This window comes from Oncorhynchus mykiss, chromosome 5, assembly GCF_057628025.1.
Source record: "Oncorhynchus mykiss isolate SJ-2025 chromosome 5, ASM5762802v1, whole genome shotgun sequence".
In the NCBI taxonomy this organism is placed as follows: Eukaryota; Metazoa; Chordata; class Actinopteri; order Salmoniformes; family Salmonidae; genus Oncorhynchus; species Oncorhynchus mykiss.
In genome coordinates this window covers 82841113-82857602 of record NC_143026.1, presented here as the reverse complement: position 1 = coordinate 82857602, position 16490 = coordinate 82841113, and the positions used below count along the sequence as shown (strand labels likewise).

The 16490-nt window shown below is 40.3% G+C and overlaps 1 protein-coding gene across 8 annotated transcripts in view; it reads right to left on the bottom strand.

The window, feature by feature from the left end:
* The window catches only part of exoc2 (exocyst complex component 2), a 100888-nt gene that overhangs the window by 58821 nt on the left and 25577 nt on the right, over positions 1-16490 (bottom strand). For all 8 annotated transcript variants that reach the window (XR_016496338.1, XR_016496337.1, XR_016496336.1 and 5 more), the window contains 2 exons: positions 8107-8187; positions 4210-4355 (listed from right to left, as the gene is read on the bottom strand). Coding sequence is in view for 5 of the 8 variants with exons in the window: in XM_021604509.3 (XP_021460184.3) it covers positions 4210-4355; positions 8107-8187 (227 nt within the window). In the remaining 3 variants the exon portion in view is untranslated. The remainder of the gene's footprint in view (positions 1-4209; positions 4356-8106; positions 8188-16490) is intronic.

The window sequence follows — 16490 nt, the reverse complement described above, 5'->3', positions numbered from 1 at the left end:
ATTATAACATGTAGAGAGAACACAACAACATAATACTTTATGATTATAACATGTAGAGAGAACACAACAACATAATACTTTATGATTATAACAAGTAGAGAACACAACAACATAATACTTTATGATTATAACATGTAGAGAAAACACAACAACATAATACTTTATGATTATAACATGTAGAGAGAACACAACAACATAATATATTATGATTATAACACGTAGAGAACACAACAACATAATATATTATGATTATAACATGTAGAGAACACAACAACATGATACTTTATGATTATAACATGTAGAGAACACAACAACATAATACTTTATGATTATAACATGTAGAGAACACAACAACATAATACTTTATGATTATAACATGTAGAGAGAACACAACATAATACTTTATGATTGATTATAACATGTAGAGAACAACATAATAATTTATGATTATAACATGTAGAGGGAACAGAACAACATAATACTTTATGATTATAACATGTAGAGAGAACAGAACAACATAATACTTTATGATTATAACATGTAGAGAGAACACAACAACATAATACTTTATGATTATAACATGTAGAGAGAACACAACAACATGATACTTTATGATTATAACATGTAGAGAACACAACATAATACTTTATGATTGATTATAACATGTAGAGAACACAACAACATAATACTTTATGATTATAACATGTAGAGAACACAACAACATAATACTTTATGATTATAACATGTAGAGAACACAACAACATAATACTTTATGATTATAACATGTAGAGAACACAACATAATAATGTATGATTATAACATGTAGAGAACAACAACATAATACTTTATGATTATAACATGTAGAGAACACAATAACATGATACTTTATGATTATAACATGTAGAGAACACAAGATAATACTTTATGATTATAACATGTAGAGAACAACAACATAATACTTTATGATTATAACATGTAGAGAACACAACAACATGATACTTTATGATTATAACATGTAAAGAGAACACAACAACATAATACTTTATGATTATAACATGTAGAGAGAACACAACAACATAATACTTTATGATTATAACATGTAGAGAGAACACAACAACATAATACTTTATGATTATAACATGTAGAGAGAACACAACAACATAATACTTTATGATTATAACATGTAGAGAGAACACAACAACATAATACTTTATGATTATAACAAGTAGAGAACACAACAACATAATACTTTATGATTATAACATGTAGAGAAAACACAACAACATTATACTTTATGATTATAACATGTAGAGAACACAACAACATAATACTTTATGATTATAACATGTAGAGAACACAACAACATAATACTTTATGATTATAACATGTAGAGAGAACACAACATAATACTTTATGATTATAACATGTAGAGAGAACACAACAACATAATACTTTATGATTATAACATGTAGAGAGAACACAACAACATGATACTTTATGATTATAACATGTAGAGAGAACAGAACAACATAATACTTTATGATTATAACATGTAGAGAGAACACAACATAATACTTTATGATTATAACATGTAGAGAACACAGCATAATACTTTATGATTATAACATGTAGAGAACAACAACATAATACTTTATGATTATAACATGTAGAGAACACAATAACATGATACTTTATGATTATAACATGTAGAGAGAACACAACAACATAATACTTTATGATTATAACATGTAGAGAACACAACATAATACTTTATGATTATAACATGTAGAGAGAACACAACAACATAATACTTTATGATTATAACATGTAGAGAACACAACATAATACTTTATGATTATAACATGTAGAGAGAACACAACAACATAATACTTTATGATTATAACATGTAGAGAACACAACATAATACTTTATGATTATAAGATGTAGAGAGAACACAACAACATAATACTTTATGATTATAACATGTAGAGAACACAACAACATAATACTTTATGATTATAACAAGTAGAGAGAACACAACAACATGATACTTTATGATTATAACATGTAGAGAACACAACAACATAATATATTATGATTATAACATGTAGAGAAAACACAACAACATAATACTTTATGATTATAACATGTAGAGAGAACACAACAACATAATTTATTATGATTATAACACGTAGAGAACACAACAACATAATACTTTATGATTATAACATGTAGAGAGAACACAACAACATTATACTTTATGATTATAACATGTAGAGAACACAACAACATAATACTTTATGATTATAACATGTAGAGAGAACACAACAACATAATACTTTATGATTATAACATGTAGAGAACAACAACATAATACTTTATGATTATAACATGTAGAGAACACAACATAATACTTTATGATTATAACATGTAGAGAGAACACAACAACATAATACTTTATGATTATAACATGTAGAGAACACAACAACATAATACTTTATGATTATAACATGTAGAGAACACAACATAATACTTTATGATTATAACATGTAGAGAACACAACAACATAATACTTTATGATTATAACATGTAGAGAACACAACATAATACTTTATGATTATAACATGTAGAGAGAACACAACAACATAATACTTTATGATTATAACATGTAGAGAACACAACAACATAATACTTTATGATTATAACATGTAGAGAGAACACAACAACATAATACTTTATGATTATAACATGTAGAGAGAACACAACAACCTAATACTTTATGATTATAACATGTAGAGAGAACACAACAACATAATATATTATGATTATAACACGTAGAGAGAACACAACAACATAATACTTTATGATTATAACATGTAGAGAGAACACAACATAATACTTTATGATTATAACATGTAGAGAGAACACAACAACATAATACTTTATGATTATAACATGTAGAGAGAACACAACAACATAATACTTTATGATTATAACATGTAGAGAGAACACAACAACATAATACTTTATGATTATAACATGTAGAGAGAACACAACAACATAATACTTTATGATTATAACATGTAGAGAGAACACAACATAATACTTTATGATTATAACATGTAGAGAGAACACAACATAATACTTAATGATTATAACATGTAGAGAGAACACAACAACATATTACTTTATGATTATAACATGTAGAGAACACAACATAATACTTTATGATTATAACATGTAGAGAACACAACAACATAATATATTATGATTATAACATGTAGAGAACACAACAACATAATATATTATGATTATAACATGTAGAGAACACAACAACATAATATATTATGATTATAACAAGTAGAGAGAACACAACAACATAATACTTTATGATTATAACATGTAGAGAACACAACAACATAATACTTTATGATTATAACATGTAGAGAGAACACAACAACATAATACTTTATGATTATAACATGTAGAGAACACAACAACATAATACTTTATGATTATAACATGTAGAGAGAACACAACAACATAATACTTTATGATTATAACATGTAGAGAACACAACAACATAATATATTATGATTATAACATGTAGAGAGAACACAACAACATAATACTTTATGATTATAACATGTAGAGAACACAACAACATAATACTTTATGATTATAACAAGTAGAGAGAACACAACAACATAATACTTTATGATTATAACATGTAGAGAACACAACATAATACTTTATGATTATAACATGTAGAGAGAACACAACAACATGATACTTTATGATTATAACATGTAGAGAGAACACAACAACATTATACTTTATGATTATAACATGTAGAGAGAACACAACAACATTAAACTCTCACTGTAACAACATCACATTTGTTGAATTTTGTGACACAGAGAAAAAGCTACAGTGGACAAGAACATGTCAAGATGAGACTCTAGCATTGTAAACTGAATACACCCTACACACATTCAGGCCTCTGTAGCACCACCTTGTGGATACTGTACTTAATGATGAGCGACAGATAGAGAGAGGTGTGTATGCTGTGTGTGTACATAGAAATGTGTGTGGTGTGTGTGTGCGTCCGTATGTGTATCTGTCTATATGTGTGTGTATGATGGGCACCTTGTGTATGTTGCACTCTTTGTTGAGGGGCAGGTGTGTGTGTGTGTCTGTTCTGTATACCTTGTGTGTGTTTCGTTCAATGTTGAGCGGCAGGTTAAAGAGGAACTTGAAGCGCTGCAGAACGTTGAGGGCGTTACGTGTTGAGTCAGCTTTATCCTTCCTCCCCAAAACCTCCTGGAACAGAGTGTCTGCTGTATCACTGGCTCCTGAGATGGGGGGAGGGGGGTAGAGAGAAGGAAGTAAAGAGAGAGAAAGGGCAGGTATCAAAAAAAATCTAGATTTTTTTTTCTACTAATACATATTATCTTTCAGGCGAGAATCTGATTTCCCTCTGTGGCCTGTGTGCCAGGAAGCTGTGTGCCAGGAAGCTGTGTGCCAGGAAGCTGTGTGCCAGGAAGCTGTGTGCCAGGAAGCTACCTGAACTAGGCAGAGGTAGAGAGAGAGAGTCAGTAAGGACAGCATGACAGCTACAGTGCCTTGCGAAAGTATTCGGCCCCCTTGAACTTTGCGACCTTTTGCCACATTTCAGGCTTCAAACATCAAGATATAAAACTGTATTTTTTTGTGAAGAATCAACAACAAGTGGGACACAATCATGAAGTGGAACGACATTTATTGGATATTTCAAACTTTTTTAACAAATCAAAAACTGAAAAATTGGGCGTGCAAAAATATTCAGCCCCTTTACTTTCAGTGCAGCAAACTCTCTCCAGAAGTTCAGTGAGGATCTCTGAATGATTCAATGTTGACCTAAATGACTAATGATGATAAATACAATCCACCTGTGTGTAATCAAGTCTCTGTATAAATGCACCTGCACTGTGATAGTCTCAGAGGTCCGTTAAAAGCGCAGAGAGCATCATGAAGAACAAGGAACACACCAGGCAGGTCCGAGATACTGTTGTGAAGAAGTTTAAAGCCGGATTTGGATACAAAAAGATTTCCCAAGCTTTAAACATCCCAAGGAGCACTGTGCAAGCAATAATATTGAAATGGAAGGAGTATCAGACCACTGCAAATCTACCAAGACCTGGCCGTCCCTCTAAACTTTCAGCTCATACAAGGAGAAGACTGATCAGAGATGCAGCCAAGAGGCCCATGATCACTCTGGATGAACTGCAGAGATCTACAGCTGAGGTGGGAGACTCTGTCCATAGGACAACAATCAGTTGTATATTGCACAAATCTGGCCTTTATGGAAGAGTGGCAAGAAGAAAGCCATTTCTTAAAGATATCCATAAAAAGTGTAATTTAAAGTTTGCCACAAGCCACCTGGGAGACACACCAAACATGTGGAAGAAGGTGCTCTGGACAGATTAAACCAAAATTGAACTTTTTGGCAACAATGCAAAACGTTATGTTTGGCGTAAAAGCAACACAGCTGAACACACCATCCCCACTGTCAAACATGGTGGTGGCAGCATCATGGTTTGGGCCTGCTTTTCTTCAGCAGGGACAGGGAAGATGGTTAAAATTGATGGGAAGATGGATGGAGCCAAATACAGGACCATTCTGGAAGAAAACCTGATGGAGTCTGCAAAAGACCTGAGACTGGGACTGAGATTTGTCTTCCAACAAGACAATGATCCAAAACATAAAGCAAAATCTACAATGGAATGGTTCAAAAATAAACATATCCAGGTGTTAGAATGGCCAAGTCAAAGTCCAGACATGAATCCAATCGAGAATCTGTGGAAAGAACTGAAAACTGCTGTTCACAAATGCTCGCCATCCAACCTCACTGAGCTCGAGCTGTTTTGCAAGGAGGAATGGGAAAACATTTCAGTCTCTCGATGTGCAAAACTGATAGAGACATACCCCAAGCGACTTACAGCTGTAATCGCAGCAAAAGGTGGCACTACAAAGTATTAACTTAAGGGGGCTGAATAATTTTGCACGCCCAATTTTTCAGTTTTTGATTTATTAAAAAAGTTTGAAATATCCAATAAATGTCGTTCCACTTCATGATTGTGTCCCACTTGTTGTTGATTCTTCACAAAAAAATACAGTTTAATATCTTTATGTTTGAAGCCTGAAATGTGGCAAAAGGTCGCAAAGTTCAAGGGGGCCGAATACTTTCGCAAGGCACTGTATCTCTCAGTCTTTCCTTCTCTCTCCCTCCCAGGCCCATTCACACACTACTCTCCGGCTTTGTGGGTGGCCTCGGATGTGCCGGCAAAAAAAGAAAAAACAAGGACTCGCAAAAATGATTTTAATCAGAAAAAGGGGTTAGCCCTCTCGCCCCCACCACACCAAATCTCAAAAGGAAAAACATTGAAACAGCGAACAGAGAAATATTTCACATTTTTCACTCCCCACTCTGGGCTCTGACTGACGAGTTGTCATGCTGTTTTGATATTTCGGGGGGATGTTTGTGATTGTGTAGACCCACTGGTGTGTGTGGTGACTGGAGGGTGGGGGAGGGGTGGCTCGGTTACTCTCGGGCTGAAGGCCCACATGTAGGGAGTTATGGAGGTGTGCGGTTGCTGAGCTCTCGGCTGTGGGCCCACATGTATGTCTGTCTGGGGCTGTGGGCCCACATGTATATCTGTCTGGGGCTGTGGGCCCACATGTATGTCTGTCTGGGGCTGTGGGCCCACATGTATGTCTGTCTGGGGCTGTGGGCCCACATGTATGTCTGTCTGGGGCTGTGGGCCCACATGTATGTCTGTCTGGGGCTGTGGGCCCACATGTATATCTGTCTGGGGCTGTGGGCCCACATGTATGTCTGTCTGGGGCTGTGGGCCCACATGTATGTCTGTCTGGGGCTGTGGGCCCACATGTATTTCTGTCTGGGGCTGTGGGCCCACATGTATGTGTGTCTGGGGCTGTGGGCCCACATGTATGTCTGTCTGGGGCTGTGGGCCCACATGTATGTCTGTCTGGGGCTGTGGGCCCACATGTATGTCTGTCTGGGGCTGTGGGCCCACATGTATGTCTGTCTGGGGCTGTGGGCCCACATGTATGTCTGTCTGGGGCTGTGGGCCCACATGTGTGTCTGTCTGGGGCTGTGGGCCCACATGTGTGTCTGTCTGGGGCTGTGGGCCCACATGTATGTCTGTCTGGGGCTGTGGGCCCACATGTATTTCTGTCTGGGGCTGTGGGCCCACATGTATTTCTGTCTGGGGCTGTGGGCCCACATGTATGTGTGTCTGGGGCTGTGGGCCCACATGTATGTCTGTCTGGGGCTGTGGGCCCACATGTATGTCTGTCTGGGGCTGTGGGCCCACATGTATGTCTGTCTGGGGCTGTGGGCCCACATGTATGTCTGTCTGGGGCTGTGGGCCCACATGTATGTCTGTCTGGGGCTGTGGGCCCACATGTGTGTCTGTCTGGGGCTGTGGGCCCACATGTGTGTCTGTCTGGGGCTGTGGGCCCACATGTGTGTCTGTCTGGGGCTGTGGGCCCACATGTGTGTCTGTCTGGGGCTGTGGGCCCACATGTGTGTCTGTCTGGGGCTGTGGGGATGAAAGCAGCGTCCGGGAGGGAGGTTTATTTACCTTCAACCCTGAGGACATGTTTATTGATGCTCCATTGTAGGAGTCACATTATCATGTATGAGATGGGAGACAGGGACAGAGGATCTAGCTGGAAGAGACGCTCTACAGACAGGGAAAAACGAACACACACAACATGGTGTGTGTGATATAATTGGTGGGTGGCGAGGAGGCGAAATCGCACTCTATCTATCCTCAAACAGATTGATAGTTAAGTAGGTGGTGTTTTCTGAAGAAACTTCCTGCTAATTGGACTTCCTATAGAGAGAGAAGGTAGTCTAAACAATGTCAGCTGGGATGATGTCTGCCTTCAGATTACAATACATACTACTGATTTGACTTGACCTATGAATTGGTGTATGTTCCAACTGAGAGGTAGAGATATTAACAGAGAGTGAATAGATGGATGGACGGATGCATATTGAAGATGTATGGATGGATAGAAAGATGGAAGGCTTACTGTTGAGGACATTCTCCAGGCGCTGTGTCATGGAGCCCTCCACCTTCTCTGTCCCATCAGACTCCAACCTCTGGTGGATCGCTGTAAAATAACAATAGTGTTTTATTCAACACCGTGACTAGCTGTCATGGATGCTCCAATTATTCTGTTCAATCAAAGGAGACAAGAAAAAAATCTGAGCTCTGAATTCAGTATCAAATCACTGAATTAAAGCAGCACAGACTCAGATATAGAGACACATTGAGAAAGATAAAGAGAGATAGAGTTATTCAAGTTATTTTAAGGTCTCTGTGTGTTCTGTAATCACAGAGTGCATCTACTGCTCAATCTAACATGCGTAATTATGAGATTCCAATTTGAGGAACTGAAGTTAAAACAATAAACAGCCTCTCTGCCCCAGTGGCTTCTGTCAGACTCTGACCACGCCCCTCTCAACCGTTCCCACGCCAACCACTGACCTGACCACAGCTACTGTAACTGATCCACTTGACCTAACCTGACTGAATTGGTACCCCCAATCAACATCCACTCCAGATCAGCATTTGATGTTCCATTGATGGCCTTTGTAACATGCCTGGAAAATAATCTAGGTGAAAGAAGACTGATCCATTTTGAACATAGACTGTAGATACTGTGCACCCAAAGACCAAGAGACTCCCAGAGGAAATGTAAATCCAAATGTTTTATCAGTTGGGGGAATAATATTTGGGTGAGGAGAGCTGACTGAAAGGCACTATTTCTACTGCTGAGAGGGATGCTGCTTGTGTCAGGTTGACTATACAACACTAATGAATAAAGATCTGGGGGGGTCCACAGTCCAACATCAACACGGAGTAGGAAATAGTGCTGGTGTGGTAAGGCAAGGAGAAGTAGATGAAAGGTAGAGTGTAAAAGGTGAGAAAAGGAGAAGAAAAGGAGATAGAAGAGAGAATTGGTCTGGAGTAATTCATGTGTGTGTGAGAGTGAGTGAGTATCAGAGCTGCTCAAATGACTGTAGTGGGGCAGCTGGGTGCTGAGAGGGGCAGTGAGCATTTATTGAGGGGGGAGAGGGGCAGAGAGAAGATGGCGGGGGGGGGGGGGAGAAGATGGAGAGGGGGAGAGAGAAGAGGAGAAGATGGAGGGTGGGAGAGAAGATTGAGGAGAGGAGTTGGGGAGAGAGTAGGTTGAGAGGAGAGGATGGAGGGGGGGGGGAGTAGGATTAGAGGACAGGATGGAGGGGGAGAGAAGAAAGAGGGGAGGCTAGGGTACGAGACGAGAAACACTGACAAGGGAAAGAGAAAAGGGATGTCATCCCCCTTTCAAGCCCCCTTTCCTTATTCTCTGCTTTTCACCACTCTCACCCTCATTCGCTCCACTGAAAACAACGACTGTCAGCTAAAACAGAACAAAGCGAGAGAAAAGGAACGAAGGAAGGAAAAAGAGAAAGGGGAGAGAGAGTTCTGTAAATAAATGTGGGTCCTGTTCTGAAAGACGGGAGCCTTGAGGCAGAGGCTGAGGTATTCCTGAACCTCACTAATCAAACATGCCATCATATCATGGCTGCCTAAATTGACACGGACATCACTGAACCAACGCAAGCAGAATGGCCAGAGGACATTCAGAGAGCCAGGGCAGGAACCATAGACTTACTTAGCCTACAGACAGAAACAGGGAGACCAGAGGTTTTATGGAAGAATAATGCCATTTGCTCTGAAAAGTATAGAGTAGAGGGAAGTCTAGTGTATTGTACAAACACACACCCCCAGGGTCCTGGTTTTTGTCTCTGCGGAGACCCCCATGCCCCCTGCCAGCTGTGTGTCCTCTCTGTCTGTCACACATACTCGCTGCCGCGGTCATGACGTCACGGCTAACCTAAACACCCCAACAGCCTCCAGATAACACACACCACACACACACACACGCGAGCGGAGGAAGAGACACAGGCAGCCCCCACTCAGCTTCCTGGAACCCATTGAAAAGAATGGATCCAAAATAAAAATACAGCCTCCCTGGGTTCTGAAGTTGGAGATGTTTTGACTCCTGACTATGCACCGGAGTCGGAGGTTCAGAGCGTCGGGAATACGGCCCTGGGAAATATGGGATTTTGGAACACGGTAGCGGTGGTCCGTTTCCTGTATCGCAGGGCCACTTCCTTTTCACACAACAATGAAAGACATCAAATTTCATAATTCTTCTGAGGCCCCCCTGCAAAAAGAAGGAACCCGGCCTCTCTGTCAATCAGTGAGCCAGTTAGTCAGTCAGCCAGGTCTCAGAAGACCCCTGTGAAACATGGTTCAGTTTGTCAGCGGATCAGCCTAACCAAACAGCCCCCAACTATGACTATGAACTATGAACCCCCTCATGCCTTTCAACAGCCTGCCTGCTCAGGGTCAAACAGAGAGTTTAGAGAACTATTCCTTCACTTCCTGTTTTACCCAGTCCCTGGTCCACTGGGTGGGTGACCCTAGACATCGAGGTCGTCTGACCTTTGACCTCAAGTAACCCCTCGATCTACCCTCCTCTTCTCTGTCACTATGTATCTACAAGTCTCAGTCTAATAGAGAAGGGGAGCCGTGTAGGAAGGGTGTAGTAAGCATGTTTAGGGAGCAACAGTTGGCTGTAGTTTCCATTCCCTAAATGGAGAGAGCTTATCACTGTCCACAACACTACACGCACTGAGGTTAGCATTTGGCCTAGCCACTGCACTAACCAAACTAGCCATAAATAGTGCTGTGGGATGAGGATGGGTGGGGTTAGCCAGTTAGTGCCTGGTGCTAAACTGTGTGTTTAAACCCAGCAGGGAAACACACACCGACATTATTACTGAGACGTCAGAGGCAAGTGCGCACGCGCACACACACATTTCTGTTGGAGGAGATGAAATGAGAAGAGAGGAAGGAATGAAGAGGGCAAGACAAAAGAGAGAAAGTAGAGAGAGATGATAACAGGAGAGAGAAGAGGGGAAAGAGAAGAACCTCATGGATTCTCAAAACACACCACTTGTTTAAAACATTTCTGGTAGAACAGAACTCATTTCATTTTCCAGATTTGGTCCATGCAGAGACATTCCTTCCTTATTTCCACACTGCGATCCCCACTCCCCTGCTCTCTCTTAATAATAAAACACCAGTGGCTTTTACGAGAGCCATCAATAAAATTCTCACATGCAGCCAGAAGAGAAAATAAACTGAGGAGGAGACTAAAAATAAAAGCCATTAAATGGTGATTAAGTGAGCTGGAAGCACCACAGGCTAAACCGCTATTAGTACCGTGCCACTTTTAATGTAACACATGCTGAACACAGAGCACACACGCACAGACGCAGACACACACACACACGCTCAGAAGCACAGACACACACACACACACACACACACACACACACACACACACACACAGACCCTTCATTATTAATTTCCTTTAAATTTGTACAGCAACACCTGAAGTAGAGCTAATTTAGAATGACTCAGACGACTTGCCAAACATGGAGAGAGACAGACAAAGAAAGGATTCACAGTTTTGCGGACAGCTGTGCTAACTGGACCTGGCAGTGAGCAACTGCTGGAGCCGCCAAGTGCCGTCTGGTTCAGAACAAGATGGCTGGCACATTACTAAAGCTTACCCTGACCATACCTGACTATTGTATGTAACTTGAACCATACATCAAGCTTACTATCCATACCAGAACTAGCACTGAGACATTCTCAATAACCAAAACAAACAAGGGCCTCAGATTCAACTCCCTAAAAACAGACATAATCACAGGACTATGTGCTGTAAGGCACGTCATACTCATTCCACGGAGGGCCGAGGTTCTGCGGGTTTTCGCTCCACCCTCGTACTTGATTGATGAATTAAGGTCACTAATTAGAAAGGAACTCCCCTTACCTGGTTGTCTAGGTCTTAATTGAAAGTAAAAATGTAAAACCTGCAGACACTCGGCCCTCCGTGGAATGAGCTTGACAGCCGTGCTGTAAGGAGGCAGAATATACTCTTAAACCTTTACAGTGAAGTACAGCCTAATGACACAGGTCAATTGACTTGTCATCTTATGGTCTATTGCTTCCTGGTTCACAGGCCATGAGTCCATCTGAGGGTGCATTATTTCCTGGGTCACTGAGGACACCTGCTCTTCCCATTTTGGCTCATAATGGGCACGCTCAGCAGAGTGAACGTGAGAAAGGGACTGTATTGTTCCCCTCGGTCATATTAGGGCCGTTATCATCCCTATTGCTCTGGCCTGCATTGTGTTGCCCTGCTCCGTTTATTTAGATTCAGACGCTAACAATGAAAACATTGCCTCGGATTCGGACCCCCCTGCTCCACCCGGGCACAGACATTACATACGGAAAGCAATCATAATAATGACTGAAACATATAAATAGTCAAGGGAAGTAACTGAGTGGCTATGAGGGGAATTAGAGTAAACAGACAAAAATATGACTGATAAAGTTGAACAATTGATTTGACTGAGCTACCTGGCAGAGCGACAGCAGTCAAAATGTTACCTCAGAGTTATCAGAGAGTGAATCAGAAAGGCCATGGGAGTGTGTGTGCGTCTGTTTGGGTATACATGTGTGTGTATGCGTGTGCATATGTCTCAGTGTGTATGTTAGTTGGTGTGTGTGTATTTGTGTAATGAACGGTTCTAATAGGAAAGCAGTACAGAACTAGATGGCCCTGCTACAGGCAGCACTGTGATTGACATGTGAGAGCTGATGCCGTTTTAATGAAGATGTTGTGGTTGGCTAGCGCAACTGTGGTACACTGCGGTGGAGTGGTGCTCTGCTCACACACACATGCCTCTTTAATCAACCACTGCTAGACCACACTGCGTGACCGTGTGCATGCCCAAATCCTGTGCCCCAGCACATTGACTCTGTAAGGTATCCCCTGCATATAGCCTCGTTACTGTTATTTTACTGTTAACTTTCATTATTTGATATTTTTCTATTTTCTATTTGTAATATTTTATTTAAGCAAATACATTAACACTTATTTTTCTTAAAACTGCATTGTTGGTTAAGGGCTTGTATAAGTAAGCATTTCCCTGCTGTGTTCGGCATGTGACAAATAAAATTTGATTTGATTTACACACACAACAGGAAAACCCAGGAGCTGCAGAGACGTGGTCATAGGCACACAAACACACCCCAGAATCACACACACTTTTCAGAAAACACACCAGGCAATACACACCCACATACACACAAACCTAGAGGCCAGCTTCCACACGTCCATCAGAGTTCTGAGGAATGGTCAGGAAGTCCTTAGATTACATGCTCACTGTAAAACACCACACTAATGATATCCCAAACCACACCTGTCTTATTCTAACTCCCACTGTAATACACCACACTAATGATATCCCAAACCATACCTGTCTTATTCTAACTCCCACTGTAAAACACCACACTAATGATATCCCAAACCACACCTGTCTTATTCTAACTCCCACTGTAATACACCACACCAATGATATCCCAAACCACACCTGTCTTATTCTAACTCCCACTGTAATACACCACACTAATGATATCCCAAACCATACCTGTCTTATTCTAACTACCACTGTAAAACACCACACTAATGATATCCCAAACCATACCTGTCTTATTCTAACTCCCACTGTAAAACACCACACTAATGATATCCCAAATCATACCTGTCTTATTCTAACTCCCACTGTAAAACACCACACTAATGATATCCCAAACCATACCTGTCTTATTCTAACTCCCACTGTAAAACACCACACTAATGACATCCCAAACCATACCTGTTTTATTCTAACTCCCACTGTAAAACACCACACTAATGATATCCCAAACCATACCTGTTTTATTCTAACTCCCACTGTAAAACACCACACTAATGATATCTCAAACCATACCTGTCTTATTCTAACTCCCACTGTAAAACACCACACTAATGATATCCCAAACTATACCTGTCTTATTCTAACTCCCACTGTAAAACACCACACTAATGATATCCCAAACCATACCTGTCTTATTCTAACTCCCACTGTAATACACCACACTAATGATATCCCAAACCACACCTGTCTTATTCTAACTCCCACTGTAATACACCACACTAATGATATCCCAAACCATACCTGTCTTATTTTAACTCCCACTGTAAAACACCACACTAATGATATCCCAAACCATACCTGTCTTATTCTAACTCCCACTGTAATACACCACACTAATGATATCCCAAACCACACCTGTCTTATTCTAACTCCCACTGTAAAACACCACACTAATGATATCCCAAACCATACCTGTCTTATTCTAACTCCCACTGTAAAACACCACACTAATGATATCCCAAACCACACCTGTCTTATTCTAACTCCCACTGTAAAACACCACACTAATGATATCTCAAACCATACCTTTCTTATTCTAACTCCCACTGTAATACACCACACTAATGATATCCCAAACCACACCTGTCTTATTCTAACTCCCACTGTAAAACACCACACTAATGATATCCCAAACCATACCTGTCTTATTCTAACTCCCACTGTAAAACACCACACTAATGATATCTCAAACCATACCTGTCTTATTCTAACTCCCACTGTAAAACACCACACTAATGATATCCCAAACCATACCTGTCTTATTCTAACTCCCACTGTAAAACACCACACTAATGATATCCCAAACCATACCTGTCTTATTCTAACTCCCACTGTAAAACACCACACTAATGATATCCCAAACCATACCTGTCTTATTCTAACTCCCACTGTAATACACCACACTAATGATATCCCAAACCATACCTGTCTTATTCTAACTCCCACTGTAAAACACCACACTCATGATATCTCAAACCATGCCTGTCTTATTCTAACTCCCACTGTAATACACCACACTAATGATATCCCAAACCATACCTGTCTTATTCTAACTCCCACTGTAATACACCACACTAATGATATCCCAAACCATACCTGTCTTATTCTAACTCCCACTGTAAAACACCACACTAATGATAACCCAAACCATACCTGTCTTATTCTAACTCCCACTGTAATACACCACACTAATGACATCCCAAACCATACCTGTCTTATTCTAACTCCCACTGTAAAACACCACAATAATGATATCTCAAACCATACCTGTCTTATTCTAACTCCCACTGTAAAACACCACACTAATGATATCCCAAACCATACCTGTCTTATTCTAACTCCCACTGTAAAACACCACACTAATGATATCCCAAACCACACCTGTCTTATTCTAACTCCCACTGTAATACACCACACTAATGATATCCCAAACCACACCTGTCTTATTCTAACTCCCACTGTAAACCACACTAATGATATCCCAAACCATACCTGTCTTATTCTAACTCCCACTGTAATACACCACACTAATGATATCTCAAACCACACCTGTCTTATTCTAACTCCCACTGTAAAACACCACACTAATGATATCTCAAACCATACCTGTCTTATTCTAACTCCCACTGTAAAACACCACACTAATGATATCCCAAACCATACCTGTCTTATTCTAACTCCCACTGTAAAACACCACACTAATGATATCCCAAACCACACCTGTCTTATTCTAACTCCCACTGTAAAACACCACACTAATGATATCCCAAACCATACCTGTCTTATTCTAACTCCCACTGTAAAACACCACACTAATAATATCCCAAACCACACCTGTCTTATTCTAACTCCCACTGTAAAACACCACACTAATGATATCCCAAATCATACCTGTCTTATTCTAACTCCCACTGTAAAACACCACACTACTGATATCCCAAACCATACCTGTCTTATTCTAACTCCCACTGTAAAACACCACACTAATGATATCCCAAACCACACCTGTCTTATTCTAACTCCCACTGTAAAACACCACACTAATGATATCCCAAACCATACCGGTCTTATACTCTTTACAGACAGATGGAATGTGCCACCTTGAAAGTGCCTCGGCTAAGGGTACACTATTTCAAAAGACGACACAAAACCATCTCTGGAGATAGTTTTGAAGAACCACTGAACAGGCATTTTACTTGTCTATAATGGAATACCTCCTCTGAAGCAGGTTTGACGTCCATCACTATGGGACAAGAACTGTCAATCAAATAATCTCGAGCTGCCTGCCTGCGCCCTGCCTGCCAGCAGCCCACTCTCTCCTAAAAAAAGTTCATTAAACACTGTGACTTACCAAGAAATTTAGTAGAAAGAAAACTATCATAAAATAAAACGCCATTTAAAAAAACACAGCAGCACATCAATCAGTAAGGTTTATTGTTGTCAGGGACACAATACCGGTCATTATATGCCAGAGCAGAATTCTACTGTCAGAAAAGGTACAGATGCTCCTGATGCGGCACTTTTA